Source organism: Ascaphus truei, chromosome 3 (assembly GCF_040206685.1).
Source record: "Ascaphus truei isolate aAscTru1 chromosome 3, aAscTru1.hap1, whole genome shotgun sequence".
NCBI classification, from domain to species: domain Eukaryota; kingdom Metazoa; phylum Chordata; class Amphibia; order Anura; family Ascaphidae; genus Ascaphus; species Ascaphus truei.
The window spans coordinates 286,326,901-286,351,709 of NC_134485.1; the positions used below are offsets into that span (position 1 = coordinate 286,326,901).

The 24,809-nt window shown below is 43.5% G+C and overlaps 1 protein-coding gene across 25 annotated transcripts in view; it reads left to right on the forward strand.

Moving 5' to 3' along the window:
* The first annotated feature begins 11,427 nt into the window (after positions 1–11,427).
* The window catches only part of MYCBP2 (MYC binding protein 2), a 189,899-nt gene continuing 176,517 nt past the window's right edge, over positions 11,428–24,809 (forward strand). For 24 of the 25 annotated variants that reach the window (XM_075590941.1, XM_075590942.1, XM_075590948.1 and 21 more), the window contains exon 1: positions 11,428–12,314. In XM_075590941.1, the coding sequence (XP_075447056.1) occupies positions 12,013–12,314 (302 nt within the window). In that variant the 5' untranslated portion in view covers positions 11,428–12,012. The remainder of the gene's footprint in view (positions 12,315–24,809) is intronic. The other variant, XM_075590958.1, reaches the window with a different exon arrangement.

Sequence of the window (24,809 nt, forward strand, 5' to 3'; positions counted from 1 at the left end):
GTCAACTTCTCCGATTCTCAGCAGCATCAGTATATGCCTTCTCCAGCTCACCTGACATGACATCCAGGTCACTCTCCAACTACTCTTTTTCTTTCTCCTGAAGAACACACTTAGCAATTGCTAAGGATAGACAGCTTTGTAGTGCAGCGTTGGCTTCTTGCTCCTTATCTAAACGTCCATAAAGACAATCAATCGCTTTCTGTGCAGCTTGAAGCGTCTGAGATGGGGCATCTTTCTTTTCTTCCACTATTCTTGGGATACGTCTGTGAGTTGCCTTAAGCTGTAGCATATCTCTTTCATCAAATGCAGACTCTGAGGTTAAATTTTCATTCTTAATTCCTTCTGCAACTTCCACAGTAATCCCTCCCTTCTTTTTCTTCTTCTTCCTTGCTTTGAGAAGTTCTGAAGAATCAGTGGTACGGTGTTCACATTTACTGCTCAAGACTGTTTGAGTGGGAGCCATCATTTCAGACATGGGGAAACCACACTTCCCAAGAAACCAATAAAGAGGAAATGTGTTTTTAAAGCAGAAGCATTAGAATGAACAACTGGAATATTAGACACAGAGAGACACAAGATAGGGGAGCTGACCTTTTGAGACTTTAGCATCAGTCACGGAGATTTATAAATGCAAGGAAAAAACATAGACAGAGAAACCTGAAGTTATATCTGAAACTTTAGAAATCAGGCGTAGGGATATCATACAGACAGAGAGAACCTGCAGTTTAAATCTGAAACTTTAGACATCAGGCGTAGGGATATCATACAGACAGAGAAAACCTGCAGTTTAAATCTGAAACTTCTGAAATCAGGCATAGAAATATCATAGACAGCAGGAAACTACTACAGAGAAAACTTGCAGTTAGATCTGAAACTTTTGACATCGGACATAGGAATATCAGACAGAGAACCTTGCAGTTAAATCTGAAACTTCTGATATCAGGCGTAGGGATATCACAGGTTACAGAGAAAACACACTTTAGGGGAACTTGCAGGTAAACCTGAAACCTTAGAACCAATCATAGGAAGAACTACAGATTGCAAGAAAAAATCACAGTATGCAGTAACAAAATAATGGAAGCACTCTTGTCTTTTGAAATGGGAACCCTGTGAACAGCAGTGGTCCAACCAGGGATGCTTAGACAAGCCTTGTTCAGGGAATGAAAAGTCAGAGTCTAAAAAGGTGGCAACAGGTACTGCAAGGGTTAACCCAGGAACTGCACAAAAGAAAAATCTCAAAGAAAGGTGCACTAGTCTCTGCAGCAACAGTTCTAGTCTCAGCAAAAATGTTTTTTCGTTATGAACGCAATACTTCTTGCAGAACACTTAGCAGCAAAAAAAAAACCTTTCAAGATCCCAACTTGGATTTCCAAAAAAGAAACGAAAGTACTTATCTTCAACCATGCGGATGTGGTCTGCTGCAGCAGGCAGGAAAGGGTGCAGGCAGAAGAAGAATCTGTTCCAGCGAGATCCAGAAGTGTCCTTTGCTTTCTGTCACGGGAGACTCCTGTGGCGGGTAGGATCTTGGTGGCCGGAACAGCAGGAAGCGAAGTAGGGGTCAAAAGCAGGGGTCCGAGGCAGGCAGCAGGTAGCGAAGTCAGGTAACAAGCAGGGGTCCGAGGCAGGCGGCAGGTAGCGAAGTCAGGTAACAAGCAGGGGTCCGAGGCAGGCGGCAGGTAGCGAAGTCAGGTAACAAGCAGGGGTCCGAGGCAGGTGGCAGGTAGCGAAGTCAGGTAACAAGCAGAGGTCGGCAACGAGGAGACTGGAACAGGACAGGCGGGGCAGGACAGGTCCGGGAGCAGGGACTGAGAACGGGGAGCAAGTACTGAGACCGGGGAGCAGGGACTGAGACCGGGGAGCAAGGAACAAACAGGGACAAGCCAGATTACTAGCAAGGGCCTTTACTGTGAACAGACTACAGGTACAGGTACAGGAACAGATCAGGAATCAAAGACAGGCATGTGCATAGGAGTCTGACTTGAAGCAAAGGCAATTGAACCAACCAGGAAGCAGAAGCTATAAAGGACAGAGACAGGAGCAACAAGAAGACAGACAGACAGAGGAGCCCAGAGGAAACAGAAGACAGCAGCACACCCAGTGGACAAAGAAGAACTATGGCTAGGCAGGAGGTCTAGGAGACCCTGACAAATGAGCTTCTTACCCACTCCTGTAGTCTCTGGTGGTCCACTGTGGCGTGCCAGACATTGAGATAGAGATCCAGAACAAGAGAAAACAAGGAGCAAACAGCGCACTGCCAGGGAGCCAGGCGGTGAAAAAAAGTTAATCCTATTTATTTCAGTACATCACCAATAAAAACATCACCCCAGGAGAGGAACAAAAAGCCTCCTACGCGTTTCGGATGGGTAGGTCCTTTATCAAGGAGTATAGGGCATGGAGCAAACTGGGTGTCTTATATACCCCTCTCTTAATTACAAATGATTGAGGTCAATAGGGAAAATAAGTGCACACCCTCACTGCGCATGCTCATGATGTCACGCGAGACGCCACCATGTCAGACAGAATGTTGGTAGGTAGACACGCCTTCCCGTCCGCCCGCGCATGCCCAATGGGGTGCCACATAATTAAAAACCTCATCATGGGCCTGTCAGTGTGCACTACATCTCCGCCCCCCAGGACGTACCTTCGGGCCACCGATTGGTGCGTGCACGCCGCATCTCAGCCAATGAAAAGTAGGTCTTTTCACCGCCTGACTCCCTGGCAGTACGCTGTTTGCTTCTTGTTTTCTCTCAGTCTAACAGATGTACTTACGTTTGGGAAACATCGAAGATACTGTTCCAAGTTTGGTTCAGTCTGTCAGATGGCAGATGATAGCCGGAAGACATGCCTCTTTGAATATGATGTAACCGATACATCTCGGACCAAAAGCAGGAAATGAATTGAGATACTTTGTTCGAAAGTATCTTACTGGGAATACCATGCAATCGGTATACCTCCTTGAGGAAAACTTTGGCCAAACCTTGAGCTGAGGTTAGTCGAAGGACTGGTATAAAATGAGCTAATTTCAAAAAGGAATCGATGATGATTAAAATTACGGTAGAACCCTCAGTGGGGGTGTGATAGGGCCTTTTCCCAGTTTCAAAAGGCAGCAGACATAAAGCATGTCTGTAGCTGATGAGTCCCTCAGGGAGCCATTTAAATTCAACTAGAGTAAATTAGCCAGTCTCCACCTGGCTCTTCAAACAGGTTTAAAGTGTGCTGCAGAAACTGCATTGTCTCTTGAGCACATAAGTACTGTGCTGCCACAAAGATCCCCAGTAACAGATCTCTCTAGCACAGAGGAAGCATGTGCTACCAGAGAAAGATCCCAGGGAACCAGAGTCTCTATTCCAGAGTTTTAAAATGGCTGCTCAGAAAAATAATAAGTCTACAGTCACGCCTGTGAGAGCTACGAACTCTGCATCTGAATTCTGCCCACCGGTAGTACTAGAAGCTGGGGTTCTAGCATATACAGAGAAAATCTCTACAATAGCACCTCCCGAGGTCGGGGGAAGAATACCCCTGAAAAAGCCAAAATGTAGGGAAAAAAGTGGTGTTCCTGTTATGGACGGAAGAGTGTCCCTTACAGTTTTATGAGGATACTGGTGAGGATGAGGATGTCTCTTATGTGGGCTCAGAAAAGCGACACATTAACATAACACCCCTATGGAGCTTCCTGAGCCATGTACGCACCAAAAAGACAAGTCTCTATGACCATGGATATGATTGGCAGCAGCAAGAGCAGGAGAAGCTGAGTGCCCAATATTTTCACCAGCTAATGTAACTGCAAGAAAAGCATGGTGGATGCAGTGAAACTGCTGAAGTTTCAAACAAAGAGGGAGACCCCAGTATCCCTGATTGGACGGGGTCGTCCAAAGAAAAAGGGTCGAAAAAGAAATTAGATTCTCTGCTTACCATGGTAGGGTCAGATATGTCCTCAGGTCCTGTGGGGAAAAAGGGGGGTATAGATGCCCTGCAGCCTAGAACAAATGGAGGATTTGTCCTGGGAATGATGGAATCACCAGAGGACCCAAGGCAGAGCTCTTGTAACCCGAAAAAGTGTTTCTCCAGTACTGATAGGGAAACCCCCTCAACAAACCATACCAGAGAAACGGAGTCAGGCCAAATGAAAGAGGACCAAGTGAGAGACGAGCACTTGACTAACCCTGAAGATGCAAACCAGGAACAATTGTTTAAAGAAGTTCTGGGCAAGCTGATGGAGCTGAAAGTCTTTCAAAAGATATCCACAGTCTTAGTACTGATCTTGAAGTCTCTAGGAAAGAGCTTCACACCCTCAACATAGAGCTAGCAGTCTGATGCCAGGGGACCCGGAGTCTCAACACAGAAGTGTGTAAATGGAAGGAGGACTACGAGAAGTCCCTAAGAGTTATAGAGACTGTGAAAAGAAGAATAGAGACCGGACAGAGGAGGTTTCATATGTGTCTGATCAAGTCAGTAAAGGAGAAGAGAAGCTTCACGAAAAAGTTAAGGAGAAGCAACAACTTCAACGAGAAAAGTTGGAAGTACAGTTAGCACTAGAAGAAGCAGAGGGTGCTCTTCACCACACGTAACCGTCACTTGTAACTTCTAGCTCTTCCCCTCAGTGGAACTGATAGGGCGAGGCAGTCCATGAAAAGCACGGCCAAGGCTTTCGTGCCATGCTCGGTTGCAACCCCATTTTGGTGGGAAGCTTTCCTGTGCAGCCGATTATGCAGCAACACAATTAGCACTGTAAAATCAAACCCACAGTCCAGCAATGCTACATCAGTGATTCCAAGCCTTCAAACTCACACTGCCATGCATATTCTGAGACCTACAGATCTCCATGTTTTTACAGTCCAACATTAAACTTGCAAAATATATTTGGGCTCAAAAAGTTTCAAAATGAGCCAGACTTGAAAAATCTTCTTTGCTCACTCAGCCCCACATTTGGCACCAAATGTAACACCTCTTTCCCCAGCCAACAGAAGAGGGGACACACTAAAGTATCCCAAAGTCTCTATAGTGATGTAGATGATGCTCAGGGGTTCTTTTACCTTAATTTTCAGGGGGCTGATGGTCCGTGTAGGGCTGGTATGGTGAGCAAGAATTAAAAGGGCATCAGGAACTTTTCAGTAACTTTAATTGAACAGTCCAATTACAAGGATAAAAAGGAGCGGTTTTCATACAAAGGGCAACTTCTTGTTGCAGATTAGATACATATGAACATGTATTCCTCAACCATGAGAGTTATGAGAAGGGGCAATCTTTTCGAAAAGCATTCCACCCTATTACTGGGAACAAAACCCAGGGACCAACCCTAAGTAATTCCCTAGCAACTTCCCCTGGTCTCCTTGAAGAGAACCTGTAAGGCTGTGGTTATAGTGCTGGTGACAGCGATGCGACGTCGCTTCAAAACAAATGTATTGAAGCCGTCGCGTGCGCTTATAATAATCGAGACGTGACGACGTGACGGATTGGTCGCAGTCGCTGGAAGTCAAGTCAAGTCAATTTGATTTTTCCAGCAACCGCAGCGTGACGTCACTGTCGCCGTTGCGTCGCTGTTGCTGGCGACCATACTATAAGCGCAGCCTAAGGCCTCGGTCCCGCTGCGCTCGTTGACGCGGGCGGCCATGTCGCGAGTTCCCCAACAGCAGGGGAATCCTCGCGAGCCGGTCCCGGTTCCCCCTGGCGGCACAGCTGACTACACGCTGTGGCGCGTCAGCCGCTAGGAGACACAAGAGAATGGTGTTTCCTAGCGTTGACGCGTCACGTGGTGTGGCTGTGAGCAAATGGGGAGGGGAGGCTTCGGGAGGAGGAGAGGCTTCGGGGAGCGGGGAGGAGTGTGGAGTGAAAGCAGGTGAGTGCCTGTCTGTGTGTGTGTCTGAGTGCGTGCGTGCCTGTCTGTGTGTGTATGTGTGTGCCTGAGTGCGTGAGTGCCTGCCTCTGTCTGTGTGTGTGTGTGTATGAGTGCGTGAGTGCCTGCCTGTGTGTGCGCGCGCGTGTGTGTGTATGAGTGCGTGAGTGCCTGCCTGTGTGTGTGTGTGTGTGTGTGTGTATGTATGAGTGCCTGCGTGTGTGTGTATTTAAACTTATCCTCAGCAGCTCCAGCTCCAGCCCGAGTCCGTGGAGGGAGGGGGGGGGGGGGGGGGGAGAGTAGCGGGTCCCTCCGCTCAAGCCACGCCCCCCCTCCCTGTCAAGCCTCCCACTCCCGCCCACCTCCCGCTCCCTACAGACCGCATATCGCGGTCTGTGTATGTCAGCGCACCGCCTGTCTGCAGTGCGGGTGCACTGACTCTGGGAGCGGGGCCTTAGCCTAAGGCCCGTTCTATACTGAATGCGGCCGTGCAGCCGCGCGTGCCTGTGCGAACGCACGTGCACGTGCAGCATGCTTTTCCCTGTTATAGAGCCAGGAGCTACAGGTACTGTGTATGTGTGTGTATATGTGTGTATATGTGTGTATATGTGTGAGTATATGGTGTGCATGGGTTTATGAGTGAAGGAAGTCCTAAATAAGATTTTTTAAAGAGAGAAAAAAAGTTTATTAAATATTTTTTCTTTTAAGTTGTGCAATCATGGACACACACACACACACAGACAGACAGACACACACACACACACACACACACACACACACACACACACACACACACACACACACACACAAACACACACAAACACACACAAACACACATCCACACATACATGCATACATACATACACACATACACACACATATATACATTTAAGCGCCAGTAGCAGCGCGAAAAGATGATTTCCCCCGTCTTCACCGCTGTCTGTCGGCTCCCCGCTCCCTGCCGTGCGCGCGTGGCCCTTGTATAGAAGGGCTGACTAACCTCAGCCATCTATAACTGCCGTGCGTGCGCACGGCGTAGCACGCGGCCGCACTATAGAACAGCCCTAAAATGGAACTCACTATTCTACAGTGACAGGTGACCAGTTCAAGAATAGATCTATAGGGCCCCTTACACTGGGATAATTTCCCTAAGTAGAAAACAAGAAAATTAAGTGCTTACTGTTAATTAAAGAAATGAATCTTACTGATGAGATGCCCCTAACTCTGGACTTTTTTGAGTAGGTCGGTGCAGCTAGGATAGGAGCACTGACCAGTGTGATCTTTAATGCCTGGAATGCAACTGCACAGGTGGGAGACCAGACAACCAGAACTGAGAGTCGCTTCTGTGTCAAGTCTGTCAAGGGTTTAGCCACAGCGCTGTACTGTGGGACAAACTTTCTATAGTAGCCAGCGGTGCCTAAGAAAGCCATAACCTGCTTCTTAGTCTTGGGAACAGGGCACGGCACTATTGCCTCAACCTTAGCTGGCTCAGGTTTAAAATGCCCTCCGCCCACCCTGTGCCCTAGGTACAATACTTTTGCCATACTGACTGTAAGGTTAAACATTGTATCTGTCAGCTCTGTCCCCTTCAGGGACTGAAAAGGTTAAAGCAGTATGTGTCAGCTTTGTTTTCTCAGAGACCAAAATGGTAAAAGTATTTTAGTTTTGGGACCAGCTGTCTTAGCATGTCATCTACACAAGAAGTAAGACCACCAAGCCTTATATGACCCCATTAAATAGCTGTTGCTCAGCAGTAAAATGTTTTACAGAAAAGGCATTTTTAAAGGTTACATATAAATTTAGATATGTGATTTGTATATGGGAACTCAGTTTGTAACAGATGTAATGAACTGACAACGGCTTTATGTATATAAGACCGCTCCGTCCACATATTAAACAGTATCCCGTGTGTTCGTGTTTTCTCGCACTCCGGGCTCGTAACTGTCATATCTGAGACCAAAAGAATATTGCAGTGCCATGAGGAAAGCTCCCCGGGTCGAGTGTGTGTAAAGTTGCTTGCCTCGGGTCTGATCAGGTAGATTGGACCTAACACCGAATAAGCACTTGGTGGGTTTCAATGTAAGCCCCGCTTCCTTAATTCTGGCTTGCACCGCTGCTACATGCACTAGATGTGAATCCCATGAATAATCATTCTGTCTACTTTACTAAATAAGTGACTATTTACTAGCTCCACCAAATCTAGTACAAAGATCCTATGCCAAATAGTATACTAAGTGGACACTAATTACTCCATTTACCTCCTTTTTTTGGAGGATTATCCAACTGCTCCACTATTTTTATACAGAGGACCATTTTCAATTAAGTTGCTCCATAGACAAGTATATAAAATGTTACTACCCTAACAGATGATACATTTGTGTCTACACTCTGATACCAATCAGTATTTTTTCCACTGACTCTGTATCAAAGAGACCTGCGGCCATATTTACTATCCATAGCTGCGATTTGAGAATAGGCTGAGCATTGGTGCTCTAAACTAAGCCATTCCAACTACCAGTATATTTATATACACACCATGCAGTTACTATACCTAACGCAACTGTCCTGACTCTGGAATATTTCTTAGGGGATGAACACCCTTTTAACTCACTGTAGTTTAGGAGCACCATTATATGTATGTTATACTGTTTATTATATTGCTGTATTTATTTTAACTATGCCTATTAAAAGTATACATTTTATTATCTACTGCTATCTCACTATTTTTCTGGTAGTGTACCACAAAGGGATTTTCACTATGTATGCACTAGTACATTTTTTTGGTTTCACTCCCACCTATCCGGTAGATCCCAATATGTGTCTACAGTATCTCGGGCTCTAACTATAACCCGACGAATATCACCTGTGGGATCTCGTAAGGCTCTGTTCTAGGGCCACTAATCTTTTCAGTCTTCATTAATGATCTGCAGATGAGAGAGAAAGGAGCACAGCTATCCGCATCCGGAATGCATATAATGAAAATAGGGCAACTCCAAGTACAGTACATTAAAAATAAATATTTATTAGATCAGCTTACAATGGGGTAGCATAACGCACCAACGCGTTTCGCCCATAAAGGACTTTCTTTATGGACGAAACGCGTTGGTGCGTTGTCCTACCCCATTGTAAGCTGATCTAATAAATATTATTTTTAATGTACTTGGAGTTGCCCTATTTTCATTACATGCATTCCGGATGCGGATAGCTGTGCTCCTTTCTCTCTCATCTGCTGTTCTACGTTCCTGAGGACTGCACGCTGAAGAATTCATCTCATTGGAACTTCCACAGTCAGGTATAGGGCAATAGCCCTTTCATTATTACCTATTAAAACTGTGTGGGATTGCTTATGGATTATATCCCATGGGGGATTCATGTCTCTAAGGGACCCTTGGATGTGGCAGCTGTGTGGGTACCACTAGGTCTCCTTCCTCTGGGATGAACATCCCTGTTTATTATACAGTGGTTCTGAAGTGTGGATTCATTTGAATGGACTTATACTACTGATGAGCTTAATTTGTGATGCACCAACTCACCACATATCTATTCATTAATGATCTACCTACAACTTATAGGGCCACTTAAATGCACATGTATGCAGATGATACAATCTTATATGCAAACAGACCTTGCTTCTGTGACCTTGAACATATAGTTCAATCTGATTTTTCAAGACTTGAATACTGGATTTCCCAAAACAAACTCTTTTTAAACCCTGACAAAATTGTAAGCTAAATTTCTAAAGTTACCATTGACAGAGCTTCAGATCAGAATGTGACGGTGAGGGGGTAACCAGGCCATCAATAAAGGTATTATGCCGGGCTGGTTTCTTCTGATCCATATTTGGGGTTTTAGAGTGTCAGCTCTTGAACCCATTTGTTGCACATGCAATGTATGTAATTGTGCGACAATAAAGAATTTTCTGTGTTTTACCTTTCCAGGTTCGCCAGCAAGCAGAGATTGGTAGGCTATGAGTTTCAAGGGGAGTTTTACGGAGAAAGTCTTGTCAGAATGTGTCTAGGTAGCGGGGTTCCAGAGTTGCTGGACACCCCAAAAATGTACCCGGGAATCAGGTCAGATTCTCGGATACATTGAGACACATCGCTCCGGCAAAATCTCCCCTTGAAAACGCTTGCGCAACTCAACGCTAGGACTCTCTTCTTCAGTACAGACCAGAAAGGTAAATGGGGCACAGGGATGTGTGGTATCCCTGAAACGGTAAAGGGGTCACTTGTATAAGGGGGATGCCCAGTTAATGCTCTGGTCACCCAGAACCTGGTATAGGGGTTCTTAGGGTACTCCAATCATATTTAAATAAATCAGTTTTATAGTATTAGATAATACTTTTTTTTTATTTTTCAACTCTGCCATTTTTTATGTATTTTAAAGCATCCTTTGATTTCTTATCGCAGAGTTTTAGCCCACCTCCCAACCAGTGCAAGATTGTTGCAACACTTTCCTATTTGTGATAATTTGTTGCCAATATTCACAGCAGGTTGAGCTGTAAACGGCAACAATATATAATATTACTGTAGTAATATAAGAATACATTGTAGCTGCTGAGTTACACTGCCTGAAGGACTGATTTGAAACTGAAAGGCAGCCATAATTTAAGGCCGCGTCCATGGATGGTGCTTGCGGGCGGAGGCGCACTTCCGCTCGGCACTGAGCCCCTACAGCCACAATGAGAGCGGCTTTAGTAGGGGCTCGCCAACGCTTCCGCAAGTGCGTGGAAGCGTAGGTCTTAGGAAAATTTTAAATTTTCCCGCTTGCCGGAGTGCAGGGTCGGTAACGTGAGCGGTTGGCCCAATGAGGGCGAACCAGCTCCGTGACGTCACTGGCCCGCCCGCCGACACACCCACGGACGGCGCGTTGTCTAAGGCCAGGGAAAGCAAGCGCTTTCCCTCAGCCTCAGCGCGCCTACGCCCGCAATCAGGAACCATGGCCGAGGCCTTAGTCACACAATCAGGATTTTGGCAGATTTATAACAGGAGCACCAAACGATTGTCAGTTTAGGTAAGAATGTAGAATTATACATTGTCACACGCTTTACATATAGAAAAAATAAAATAAAAAAAGGAGGGCAGGTAGTATTGCTGCTGTAAAGCTAAAATGTAATAAGTACTGTCTTTGGGCTCTTATTGAGCCCAGTACCTTTGTGAAAAGATTAACCCCATTTTCTGACACATTTTGCTACATTAGGTTTTTGTGTTAATTACATTGTTTTCTACTAAATGGGACCAAGGACACCTGAGGGTAAGACCTTATATTATTCCATGTGGTGGGAGCCTATTGGGGTGTAGTGCGACACATTCTGGGGGCGTTTTCGCACATTTCTAGTGCCCTGCAGTTAGGTGAGTCAGCTGGATGTTTTCACCCCTTTCACATACACAAGTCACGCGCACACAGGCGTGGCATTCGTGAGAGTGGCATGTATGCCCTGCATCTTGTGCAACATTTTCTACCTGTCTGGTATTCCTATTACACAACAAATCCCAACTAAACAGCAGGTCACGTGCTGATGATGAGCTCGGTACAGGCGCTTGTCCTGCAGGGGGCAGTGTGCTGCTGGGAGGAAGCTGGGAGAGGAGAGCAGTGTTCTCCCGGCATGCTCTGTGTGTGAGACACACTCAGCAGCAGGCAGATAATGAAGATAAGATGGCAGCACTGAGTGTGCAGCTTTCACTTCGGCAGCAGCAGCAGCACTGTAGGTGAAGCGGAGCTGGCCCCGCGGTCAGGGTGGGGCAGAGAAGCTGCGGATGAGCAGTGCATGAAGGTCACTGTCGCTGACACTGCTGCTGTGAGAGTCACACGCTGGCTGCACGGTGACAGTGTCTCTCTCTCTCTCACTGGCGGAGGAGGATGAGGAGGAGAGCGGGGAGTGTGTTTGCTTGGCTGTGACCCGGCACGTTGTGGGATCGCCGGGGTTACGGGAAGACTCGCAGAGACTGTAAAGGAGAGAGGGAGGTCAACCCCAACCTCCACCTCCTCCCCGGACGCGGATACACACACACTGTGTGTATATACAGTATATATATTTGTTGCATGTTCGGGTTGGGTTTTCCTGGCATTGGATGAGGAGCGGCACAGGGGTGACACAGGCAGCAGCCCCTCCATGATTGCAGCCGCAGTGACACGCACACATCACCGGACATAGACACACACACGGCTTGCGAAAGAAGATGATGTGCGCAGCAACCGCACCCCCTCCCCCGGCGGCGGCTGCAGCGGCGGCGGCGGCTTCCAACGGAGCGGGGGGCAACGGCGTCTTCCCTCTGCCTCCATCTTCCGCCTCCTCGTCCTGCATGGCGCGGCTCAACATGACGGGAGGCCTGGCTGGCAGCAGCGGCTCCGGGGCCCGGGCTGACTGCCGGAGCCGGTACCAGCTGCTGCTCTCCGGCAGGGCCCTGGCTGACAGGTACCGGCAGATATACACGGCGGCGGTGAGCGACAAGGAGCAGCAGGCTGGCCACTCCGGCAGCAGGTAAATAATAAAGTGCCCGCAGTAAGGGGGGGGGGGCGGCGGTGCCGGTGCACCCGGACAGGCTGTAGTGCACACCACTAAAGGGGGAGGGGGGGTAATAATCCCCTCTTTAATGTAGGTGGTATAAGAGAAGACACAAGTTGGGAGACCACGCGAAGTGTCATAACCCAACGGTCACCCAACTTCTGGGCGCCTTGCTGCTCTGAGGACCCGCATAGTAACATCCGGGTTAGGTGGGGAGGGGCTGCGCTGTCTTGGTGACTGTTACTACCACCCATCTCCTCCCGCCCGGTATGCCTGGGTTCGGTTGGTGAGGTGGATCCGGGACCCGCAGCCGTTAGGGTCTCGTGTGCCAGAGGGAATAGGTCACGCGGGCATCTCGCCAGTGCCACGCGCTAGCACTTCACGTGCCGGCTACCTGCGCCCTGCACGTTCATTGGCTAAGCCCGTGGATTCCAGTGGGTGCTGCATTGCATTAATAGAGCCCCTCCTCGGTCCCGATGGTCACGCCTGTGTTTAGAGGGGTAGAGTGAGAACATTTCTATCATTAAATAGGACGCTTACTTAGCCCCTAATCTTTGATACCTCCCTTAGGTCTGCAATGCATCAGGAGACCAGTGACCTGATCTTTGTTCAGTGGTTTCAGCACAAGATGGTTAATATATGGAGTAGTATTGCATTTTGTCTGTAGTGTACACTGTGGACCTGCATTTTGTTACCCTTGGTTTATGGAGCATCTATAAGCAACGCTGGGGCATGTCTGTGTTTACACACCCCACCTCCCCCCCACCTCTGTTTTATTGTGTAATTTTCAGCGTTTTGCCCCTGCAAGTCTATTATAAAAGATGAATTGTGATCAGATGAAGGCCCTTGCAGGGCCAAAATGTTGGCAGTTATGTAATACATTTTTTCAAAGAAATAGGTGTGATGCCCTGTGGTTCTCTACACACTACTGACACCTGGCACATATTAAGCACCAGTAGCTGAGCCACTACTGCATGGTCCTGCTCTGTTATTGCTGTCGTTTGTGTGGGCATCACCAAATGAATGTGACACCTGTCAGTTGCAAGTAGAAGGCTAGTACTGTACTTCTGGGAGCATTGCTGGGCAGGTATCGATATGCACATTCAGTCCCTATGTTAGAATAAGCTCACCCAGTATATATAGTATTTGCAATATTTTATTATTGTGCACTGTAGTGCTGTCAGAGTGGCCAAGAAAGCAAACATGGTGAACTCAAGATGCTTATCGTCAATATACAGTGCAACCTCTGGCAATACCATAAGTACATTAACAAGCTGCAATTATTTTTTTAAATTAAATCTATGCACACAGTTCTCTTATATTAGCGGTTTAAGGGAGGTCATGTCAGGTTTCTCTACTCGGCATGTCATACTCATTTAACCCATTTTAAAGATTTACGTTGGCATTGTTTGTTTAATCTTGCATACAAGTATGCACTCCCACTGGAAGTACTAACTTTAAATGTAATGTGTTGGGTGATTATGAAACTGGATTGTAATATATGCCTTACCACACATTTTAAAATGATTTTTCGCTCAATGTAGTGCAAAATTTCAAGTTGATGGCGTTTTGCACAGAATGAAACCGCATTTGTCTGTTTAGGTAGTCATAAGAAAAACATAAAGCGAAATTGAGTTTCTCCATATTCGTGTTTTTAAAATTATTATTTTTTGACTCATGTTCTACAAACAAAGCTAGTATTTACAAAGTGGTAAAGCTCTCTTGATAAAGGCTCTGGAGCAGGGGTGCACAAACTTTCTGCGCTGCGCCTCCCTGCCTGCTCAGCCCCAGTGCTCGGGGGGGCCCCACTCAACTAGGAACCAGCGTCAAATTACGTTGCTGGGTCATGTGACGGCACGTTACCCCGCAGCGTCATTTGACGCATCATCTGAAGCCAAGGTAATTAAGTTAAGCCTTGCGTGCTCCCCAGCATTTAATTGCTTTGGAGAAGAGCGCGGGGCCCCTGTAATCGACACACGCACTCTATAGGGTAGCCGCAAAGTTGAGCCAATAAACAAAAAAAAAAAAACCTTTTTTTTTTAAATTTTTTTTTGTATATTTCTGGGTATCTATTATTTTTTTGTTACAGTCCCTTTTTTATAGGTACTCTGGCAGCGCCCACAAGTAGTCTGGTCTCCACTATTTAAGTGTGTGCCCCAATCCTATCTTTATTGTAAGATGAAATAGAAGCTTTCAGGAAAATGTAATGCCCTTTTGCTAGGAATATTCTGTGCACACTGTACTTCCTGGTACAGTGAAACTGAGCCAAAAGATGGGGGAGCTGCTTAGTGCTAACTAAAATGTCATCTTTACTGGTGCCGTGCCTATTGTCTTGTTACAGGCTTTTTATAGGTGTGGCTGGCTGAGACGTGGTGTCTGGTCATGTTTGACTGTAAGCATATTATGCATATATTTATCTACAGTCAGTGAGTGTACATGTTGGCATGCAATCAAATCAATACTCTGTGTACAGCATATCAAATTATGTCCCTCACTTAGCCTGTTTATTTTACTTTGATGGTCAAATATATACAATGCTTAAAAGCCAGCCAGAATTTTTAGGAACCATTGTTTTAAGTGGTAGAAGGTGGTCTGTATGTATATGTAGTTTTTAATCGCAGACCTTGAAAACATTGAGAGATTCCTCCTCAACCGCATTTGCGCTATTGAAGTAAATGGCGTTGATGTGTGATTAACAGAATATAGTTTAGTCAATGATGCAGTAAGATGTCAATTACAGTATTTTTAATCAAAACCACCAGCCTGTTTCTGGTTTTGGCCACATACGAACATGTTGCAAGTGGCATTCCAGAAGTAGTGACCCTACCGGTGGCCATGTTTTGATCACTATTCTGGATGGCTATAAATGTGAACACTGGAACTTTACACACCTCATCAAGAAGCTCGCTTCTATTTTTCTTGCCTGTTTTAACCCCGGGTTTCTCATTGGGAATCAGAAGGCAGTTTCCATATAAATCACTTGGACTGGTCAGAGCTTCCTGTTGTTATTATTATAAATGATAGGCTAAAGCTTTAGACCCTTCAGAAACCAAGCTTTGTAATTAGATGAATTCTGGGCATCAATGACCTGTATTGAAAATGTGTATGTATTTATATCTCATTAAAGATAAACAGGCTTATTATATTATCCCATGAGTTATGGATGTCAGAAGTGCGAATACAAAACTTTTATATTTGTAATGAGTACCAGGATGTATGCAGTAAGTGGGCATTACCTCATTGCATTTATTGGAGACATTTGAGTTACTCAGATGTGAGATTTTTGTTGTGGTCTCAAGCAGTGTTTTTCTACAGGTTACCTGTAGATCGTTTTGTATGTGAATTGTGACGTGTTTAGACAAAACGTGTAGAGCTAGTGTGATTGCAGCTTCCAGTGTGGCATCTGTCCCCACCCAGTTTCTCTTGGCTGCAGAAGAATAATTTGTTTCACTACGCAGTGTGTTTATTTGCCCTGCCTTAATCACTCCCGCTTCATTTTACCCGAGTATGAATGTGAAACAAGTAGCTGCCCCCCTTTTTAAGATACAAAAAGGAACGGTTTGTTGCATTTGTTCTCAGCAGTGTATTTTCTGATAAATGCTTCTGTTTTCCTTAACGTGTAATCATGCCTCACATTTTCCACTAGCAGATCATAACTGACGGGAGGGAGGAGCATCACATTGTATTGTGAGTCCAAATAGGTTTGTTTCTTCCATGTGATGTAAAGACATCTCCCAGCTTTCATTAGCTGATTCAGTAGGAGTTGCATGCCTGGGGCAGTCATCATAAACCAAACCATGTATTGAAAATGCATGTACACTTCACCTGGCAGGTTACAGGCCCCACATGCAGGCTGTTGCTGGTTGCTTTGCACAGCTTTACATTTCACACACCCCTGTGGCTGCTTCTGTGGGGCAAGAGCAGAACATACAGTACACATTGTATTTTTGTATTATACCCGAGTAGAACAAAACACATTTAAACTAATTTGAGTTGAAGGGGTTATATTATTTTGCACCTGTAGGTAGGTGCATTTTAATGTATTTGCTTTCATGACAAATTTTTTTTTCTCACCTATACAGCTATTATCATGAGGGATCCTGGTTAATATTTTTTTCAGACCCTTTTCTCTAAATAATGAAAATGCAGAGTTTGCTGAAATGATAAAATTTACCAAAGGTGGAATATTTTGTTCATAAAAAATTGTTTTAAGCTTGCTTGTACAAAACAAAGGGCGAGTGATCTATAAGAATGAAGGGTGATGTTGAAAGAGAATAGTTGAGTTTTCTTTGTACTGGCCATCAATAATTTTAGTGGTGTCTTGAAGCATTACACATACTGCACAATTACATCATAGGACTATTTCAGGATACTGACATAGCTGCTTTTAACTCTTCCTTGCTGTCGGGGACCTGCAGTGTAATTGACCTTAGGCACACATAATATTCTGTTTTAATTATGTATCTTTTTTTTCACTATTTGGATACTCCTTTTAGTGTTTCTTTTGTATGTATCTCACTTTTTTTTTGTTCGATCATTTTTCCCGACGATTTAATATATATTTTTTGGAGCATCCCATGGAAAATAATTTTAGAAATGCTGTTATTGATGCTACTGTAGTATTATTGAAAACTTTTACTAGGAACTGCATTTGACTTCTTGCATAAGCTTATGGGCAAGATTGTCATGAGTATTATTTTTCTTGGACATAGCATGTCTAAAGGCTGTCATTTAATCAAAGATAACCTTATATTGGCATCGGTTCAGTTGTGGAAGTGGTGAGTGGCCGCAGTACCATTAATAAAGGATCAATCTATATCTGTTACAAGAACAGCAACATGGGGGATATATTTGATAGTTTTCTATAAAAAATGTATTTTGTTTAGGATTACAAAAATACAGCAATATGGAGTATCAGCGTATTGTCACATTGCCAAAGGGATTGATAAACTTAATTCACTAATTTCCAGCTATGCGTTATAGCAAATCTACTGATGCTTCGCTGTCAATTAGAAGGGTTAATTGTTTTATTGCGAACGTGACTTAAATATTTACATGTACTGACAGTAATTGTTTGGATAACTGGTGTAGCAGGATTTTGCACTCGGCTAATTTAGCCTATCATAAAAAAATAATGCTCAACAAGTCCATATGAATTTTCACTTTTTTAATATACATAAACACTACAGAAAATACACGTTAGCTGTTTTCTTTTAGCCAACATTTTAATAACAAAGTATAATATTTAAGATGCTGCACCGAGCCATACTTTTGTTTTGGACATCATTGCATTTTAAATGCAGTCCTCGGTTATCCAACAGAATCCGTTCTGGAAGTAGCGTTGGATAGTGAAACGCATTCCGGCGTCGAAAAACAGCCCTTGGGGTTGCATTGTAAAGCGTTGGATATGCCATGCGTTGTAAAGTGAAACGTTGGATAACGAAGACTACCTGTAAGTGTGTTGGTGCAGCATGTTAACGAACCTGTCTCTGCTTCTTATTGTAATAAAGTGCTGTAGGAATGACTATTTCATGGGCAAAATCATTCAGATGAAACGTCGGATAAAGTAATATTTTTACTTATGTAGAGTGAGCAGCAGAGATACAGGCATACCCTAGTTTAAGGACACTAACTTTAAGTTCACTTGCGAGTAAGGACATATTTTCAATAGCATCATACCCCTGTGTCCGTACGCTCGCTTTGAGTACGGACACTTATTCTGCCCTACAGACTGTAGTAGTGATGCGCTGATTCCCTTTGCCCAAAAGGCAAACGGCAGCTTGTGCATTCGCCTATCGGCACATCCTGATCTGCAATACCGCTCCCTATCTGTACTGAAGCATCGATAAGTGGGGGCGGGGGAAGGCAATGCTTCACGAAGTACATTTTCACTTTAAATGCATGCTCTGGACCCATTGCGTACGTTAATGCGGCGTATGCCTGTAATGTACATAACAGGGAAGAATAATTCATAGAAGTAAACATTTGTCCTAGAGATTACCTTCCCTGAGGAGCATACCATCTAACTGGTGTGTTTGCAGGAGACCTTCAGAGACACTAGTATATCTAGGGTAAAATCGAGTGGACAAGTGCTTATGTAGTAGTTCCTGGGATCACACGCTGTGAAAATAATGCATTGTAAAGATGATTTTATCTGATCTGTTATGAAGATGGGCGGAGAAGGAACCTGACCAATATAACAAGGGTAAGAGGTTGGGAGCGGAATGTAGATTTTTGACTCAACAGTGCACAAGAAACGTGTGGTACAGAAGACTTGTTGAAAGAGTTTAGGAGGTGAGCAGGTACATAACGAAGGCTATTGGGAGGTAGAGCATGACCTTAAAATCCTAGCTGTTGTGTTCTAATCCGTTGTATAGTATTAGTTTAAGGTAATGGCCAATAGGAAGGTGAGGCTTCCTATTGGCCATGTGACTGGGGGCTTTAAACTTTGCAGAGATACGGCACCCCCTACGGAGGAGAGTATTTTCGGAAGCAGGTGGTCTCTGAAGCTCCAAATGAATGTGGTTCAGCTCCAGAGAATCCTTGCTACAAATCCTATGATAAAAAAATAACGCACATGAATTTCTCCTTTTTAATATTTCTTTTTCAATGTATTACGCTTTCTTGGGTTTCTATAGCAACTATTTGGAAAAGCACAGCACTACCTTATTTGAATGTGGAAAAGTATATGAAGAACCACTTTTAAATTCTTAATATGCTTTTGAGCATTTCCTTCTAGTTTGATCTATTGCTATAAATTGCGTAGTTTGGTTGCAATCCTCCCCAAAGCCTCTTGTGACTTTATTTATTTTATACCCTTTCCCATTTTCTTTGCAATAAAATTGCTCACTGCAAAATCCTGCCATTTTTATTTCCAGAGATCTTGATGTTAAAAATGTTTTATAGGTTTCATTATTGTACTCATTGGTTGCAGGCCTAAGTATATTTTGTAATTAAATATCCGGTAGAACTGGTAGAGTTGTAGTCTCGTATCTCGTGTAACCTGCCACGTTGGCTTGAAGCTCTAAAGTGGCGATGATTTCAGGGTGAAGCAATGATTTTATTTACAAACCTTTTGAAGTATTTGTAAAAGTTCAAAGTCTATATTGAAGTTGTTTTAATTACTTGTAAAAAAGATATGCTTTTTACAGTCTCTTTGTTCTGGGAGGCAACTTCCTGGTGCTGAAGCAGAGTTATGCTTCACTCCAATAAAGGGGACAAAAAAGTGGCAGCACAGTATATCATTAAACTGGTATCTCACCCTGATATGGCATTTACAACTATTGACTTGAATAGAAGTTAACACCAGATTGGTAATGCTGTGAAAATACACTCCCCGTGCTAGATAAGAGGACACTTCTGCACTGGGAAGCTGCTTCACTGCATACGAAGAAGGAAATATTAATTTTCTTATTTTCTGTGTAAGCGGCACAATGAGTGTTGGCCGGATTGGGAATGCACATCTTGTCTCATGTATGTGACCTTGGAGCATCCGTTCTGTGGGAAGTGCGAGCAGTTGGTCTCTGTGTAGTCTCGGACTGTTAATCTGAAGAAGCAATTTGCAACATTTTTGAGACATTGGCGCTCTTTCAAGAGATTTACTGGTTACTAGATGGGCACTGGCTAGGATAAGTGTTCCAGAAAGTAGAGTTTTGGCAAATGAGCAGGAGGAGGAGGCCAGTTTATATGAAGATATTTGGGAGAGATTCTGGGCATGAATAGCAAAAGTGGAGAACAGATTCCTCTATCAATCAGTGGGTACTCTGAGTTTACAACAACCTAGCAGATTCTAGGTAAAAAGGGAAATCTTCAGCCGTGATTGAGAACCAAACAGTTTGTCTACTAGGTGCCCGGTTCTGCATTTAACCCTAAACACGGCATAAATCAGAGCACAGATCTAATTCTGTAAAGATAAACGCTGGTGTATATAGCACATAAGAAGTTGAAACTGGGTATGGCGAACCTGCTGGGTCACTACAGGATAACCAGGTGAAATAAGGAAAATAATTATTGAATGTGTAAACAAACAGCTTTATTTTATATAGCACTTTTCTCCCAATGGTACTTAAGCGCCCCCCCCCCCCCCCCCAATTACAGTATAGTGCTCTGTACGCAGCAGATAAAAATTCTACAGACACAATCCCTGCCTGGATGAGTTTTGGTGCTTGAGGTACAGGGAGATGGGCAAGTCACAAGGAGCTGACAGTTGGAATCGAACCTAAGTCACTGGCTTTACTCAGTCGCTCCTTCTCACAAAAGTACCAAAGTATTGTTATTGTATGTTCTGTGCTCTGATTTATGCTGTTTAGGAATAGTCGGCGTACCATTTATTTTTTGTTGTAATTATTGCTGTACCGGTACTTTTTATGGTGTGTATTTTGGAAACTGTTTCCCCACCTGTCACTTAAGCATTTATTCACTATGTGTAATTGTCCATTTGATGCACTTTCCTCACAATTGTGATTGGTTTTTATATCTATTCCTCTTTTTTTTTTGTATTATACAGCAAGTCCAATTCCAAATAGCCCAAATTAATTTACCTATGGTTGCCGCATATTGAAGATTTCTTTTTCATTCCTCCTCGGGAATCTGTTTTGTCTTAATATATTTATTCCTTGATTTTCAGTGGAGCACTCCCAACTTTATAGTATATTTAAGGGTTGGTGAGTCCTATTTACTGTGTGTTATAAACACTGATGGTTGGGCACCTCTTTGCTTTTATAATTAGGTTTGCTTTTATAATTAAGTTAATATGTGTAATCTATATGTTTTGAAAATATTAACATAACACAATTGAAATAAAGTAAAATAACAAATCCCTGGCATAAGGCTCTGGAGTTGAATTTTTTTCCCCGCTGATCCTTTGAAGGTTGTTTATAGCTTTTATGTATTCTAGGGCTCATTGAAAGTCATTTTATGCAAAACCTATAGAAATAAAAAGCATATTGCAATCCAAATAGAATATCCTTTCTGAGACAGTCCAAGCTAGGTGGATGCAGAGGTCAGGTGACCTTCAATTAAACATTTGCACATTGCATATGCATATAATCAATGATAACCATTTTACAAAAGTAGCAAAATGTCACATTTCTCCCCCCTCCCCCCTCTTATAGCGCTGTGAATTTAATTTTGCAGACACAGACAAATAGTGACTTGCTCTAGGTGACAGAGCTGGCACCGTTATTTGACCCAGGATCCTTGCTCTAAGGTCTGGGACATTGTTTTCAGAGTCGCCGCCTCAAAAAATAACTCCGTCAGAATTAGGAAAAGCGATCGGCTCTTTGAAACCATCGAAGGCCCCAGGCCCAGATGGTTTCTCAAATCTCTAATATAAAAATTATATAGAAATTTTTAGACCTCATCTATTGGATCTATTTAATGATTTTCTAAGCGGGAAAACAAATTCCTCCACAGATGACAAAGGCCAATATAGTGGTGATCCCTAAAGAGGGAAAGGATCCTCTCTGTTGTGGTAGCTACAGGCCAATTTCACTACTTTAATACGGATTTGAAAATCTATAACAACATTTTAGTTAATAGACTGAATCCTATACTAGAACACAAAACCCCGGCAAACTCTTTTTGGGAACCCCTGAGCCCCCACAAAATATATGTATTTAAGTGTCAAAATGGAGTGCTATTGAGCGTGGCAAATGTATACAACAGACAGAGAAGCCCAATGCTACATCCAACATGACAAGGAATTACTGTGTATTTCTGTCATGTTGCTTTGGGCTTCTCTGTCATCTGTTGTATACATATGCCACGCTCAATAGCACTCCATTTTGACACTTAAATACATATATTTTGTGGGGGCTCAGGGGTTCCCAAAAAGATCTTGCTGGGGTTTTGTGTTCTGTTAACCTATTCTCAGCAGTTGGAGGTTGGTGGCTCCTCCTTCCCAGGATTTAAGCCCGCCCCTCCCCACTTCCCAAGTTAGTAGGTCCTCTCATTCTACTGGATATAGATCCAATGTGGTCTTTCTCCCTCCTAATAGAGGTAAATGAGAATTTTAATCCTAATAGAGGTATATTAGTATTTTATCTGGTAGTGTTAGGACTTGCGAACGGGTGTCTGCCTTGTCGTGGCTCGCAAGCTTACAACGCTTTGGCCAAAGGGTTAAACTAAATGACACTTTTTCAAGAGAATATATAAGTAATTTACTGTGTGTTTCTGTCATGTTGGATGTAGCATTGGGCTTCTCTGTCGTCTGTTGAATCCTATACTACCAAGATGAATTCACTATGATCAGGTGGGATTTGTGAGCGAGCGCCAGGCATCAGATAATAAAAGGAAAATTATTCATTGAAAGCTATGTTGCTGAGTCTAGATGCGGAGAAAGCGTTTGATAGGATAAGGTGGGACTTTCTGGATAAGACATTGGAGGCATTTGGTTCTCCGGAGTCTTTCGTGCTCTCTATCAGTTGCCAACAGCTATCCTGAAGATTCCAGGAGGGGAGGGGAATCTAATAACAATTAAAAATGGGACTAGGCAGGGGTCTCCCCTCTCCCCTCTTCTTTTCCCTCTGACAATTGAACCCCTAGCGGCCACCACTAGAGCCTCTCCAAATATACAAGGGATCAAAATAAAAGATGAGTGTTATAAAATATCGCTGTTTGCAGATGTTCTGACTATAGCTAACCCATTGACATCGCTCCCATAATTTGCAGTTTGCTCTTTGGGGTTTTGGTGAGCTCTCTGGGTATAAAATAAGCATGGGAAATCACAAGCTTTAAATCTGATGCTAACGGAAAGAGGTTGAGGTGCTTAAATTACATTTTGATTATAAATGAAAAAAGACTAATTTGAAATATTTAGGAATTTCTTACTAGAGATTATAATTCATTATATAACTACCCTGATCTATTCTCCAAAATTAAAAAAAAGATTTACAAGTCTGGAATTCTCATTGTATTTCCTGGATAGGGCGTATAACCGCAGTTAAGATGAATATTCTCCCTAGACTTTTGTACTATTTCCAGACATTACCGGTATCTGTCCCGCACTCAATTATAAAAGATATTCAGAATCGAATTATGCAGTTTATTTGGCAACAAACAATCGAGGATAGCTGGTCAATTATGTTGGATGCCAAGGAAGGAGGTGGTATGTCTGTTCCAAATATTCTAAAATATTATATAGCTTCTCGGATGAAACAAATGGTTTACTGGCACTCCCCGAGAGGAGTCTATGCTTGGGTGGACCTAGAGAGCTTGCTGACAGACCCGATTTGGTCTGATGTCTATGTTGTGGTCAAGACCTGGGGCGGGTGCCGGGAGGCAGTCGGAACCAACAGTATTTGGATTCACATTGAAAATATGGCAGTTGGCAAAAAAGAAATATAAGGTTGTCTCGGTCCCTTCTAGGCTCGCGCCTCTATTCAGTAACCCAGGGTTCACCCTGGGTTTTCAGGATCAAGGGTTAAAAGTTTGGAAGCAAAGAGGAATTCTGGAGGCGGGAGATTTATTAGAAAAGGATAAACTGTTTTTTCAGGAATTGATGAGAAAGTATGGTCTGCCTCAAATTGAGCTATTTAGGTATATGCAAGTCTGACATTTTGTGTGCCAGGGCCTCTGTTGAGGAATTTCCTAGATATACACGATTTGAGGATCTATGTAAAACAAAAAAAATATCAGAGGTTTCATATCTCTATATCAGGGGCTAACTCTTAAAGATACCCCAAACCATAAATATATGGACCAATGTGCCTGGGGCTTCCAAACAGAAATAACAAGAGAGGGCTGGGAGGATATCTGGGAGAATGCGGGCAAAACCTATAAATTCTCTTTTGTTACCGTACATATAAGATCTATATCATTGTGTTACGATGGTACTACACCCCCCAAAGATTTAAAACAGATGTTTACGGGGACATCGGATAGATGTTGGAGGGGTTGTGGACAATTGGGAGATTTGGCACATATTTGGTGGTTCTGCCCAGTAATGCAGATGTATTGGAGGATGGTTTTGAAACTAATAAAAGATGTGACTGACACAAAAATCCTGCTTGATCCAGTCTTGATTATTTTGGCCATACCTATGGAAGATGTAAATCAATATGCACAAAAATTAATTCTGCATATTTTAACGGCGGCAAGGTGCGCTGTAGCAGCGGCCTGGAAAAAGACACTCCCGCCCTCCAGAAGATAGGTTATTAGAAGGGTTAATGATGTTCAATTGATGGAGGTAAGTTTCTCCTTTCTGAACCACTCCACTGGGAGGTATGATAGGGTCTGGGAGCCCTGGGATGCTGGATAGGGGTGCGCCCTGGAGGGAGAGAGGATTTGGGAATGTTGTGTAAAATATGGTGTTTACCAAAAATATTGTATGATTTGTAATGTGATTTGTAATTTGATATAAAATAGTTTTCTCCCCCTTTTTATTTTTTGTACCCCCCCATTTATCTGTGAAAAATAATAAAAATATAAGTTAAAAAAAATAATAATAATTATTACAGGATACACGAGAGG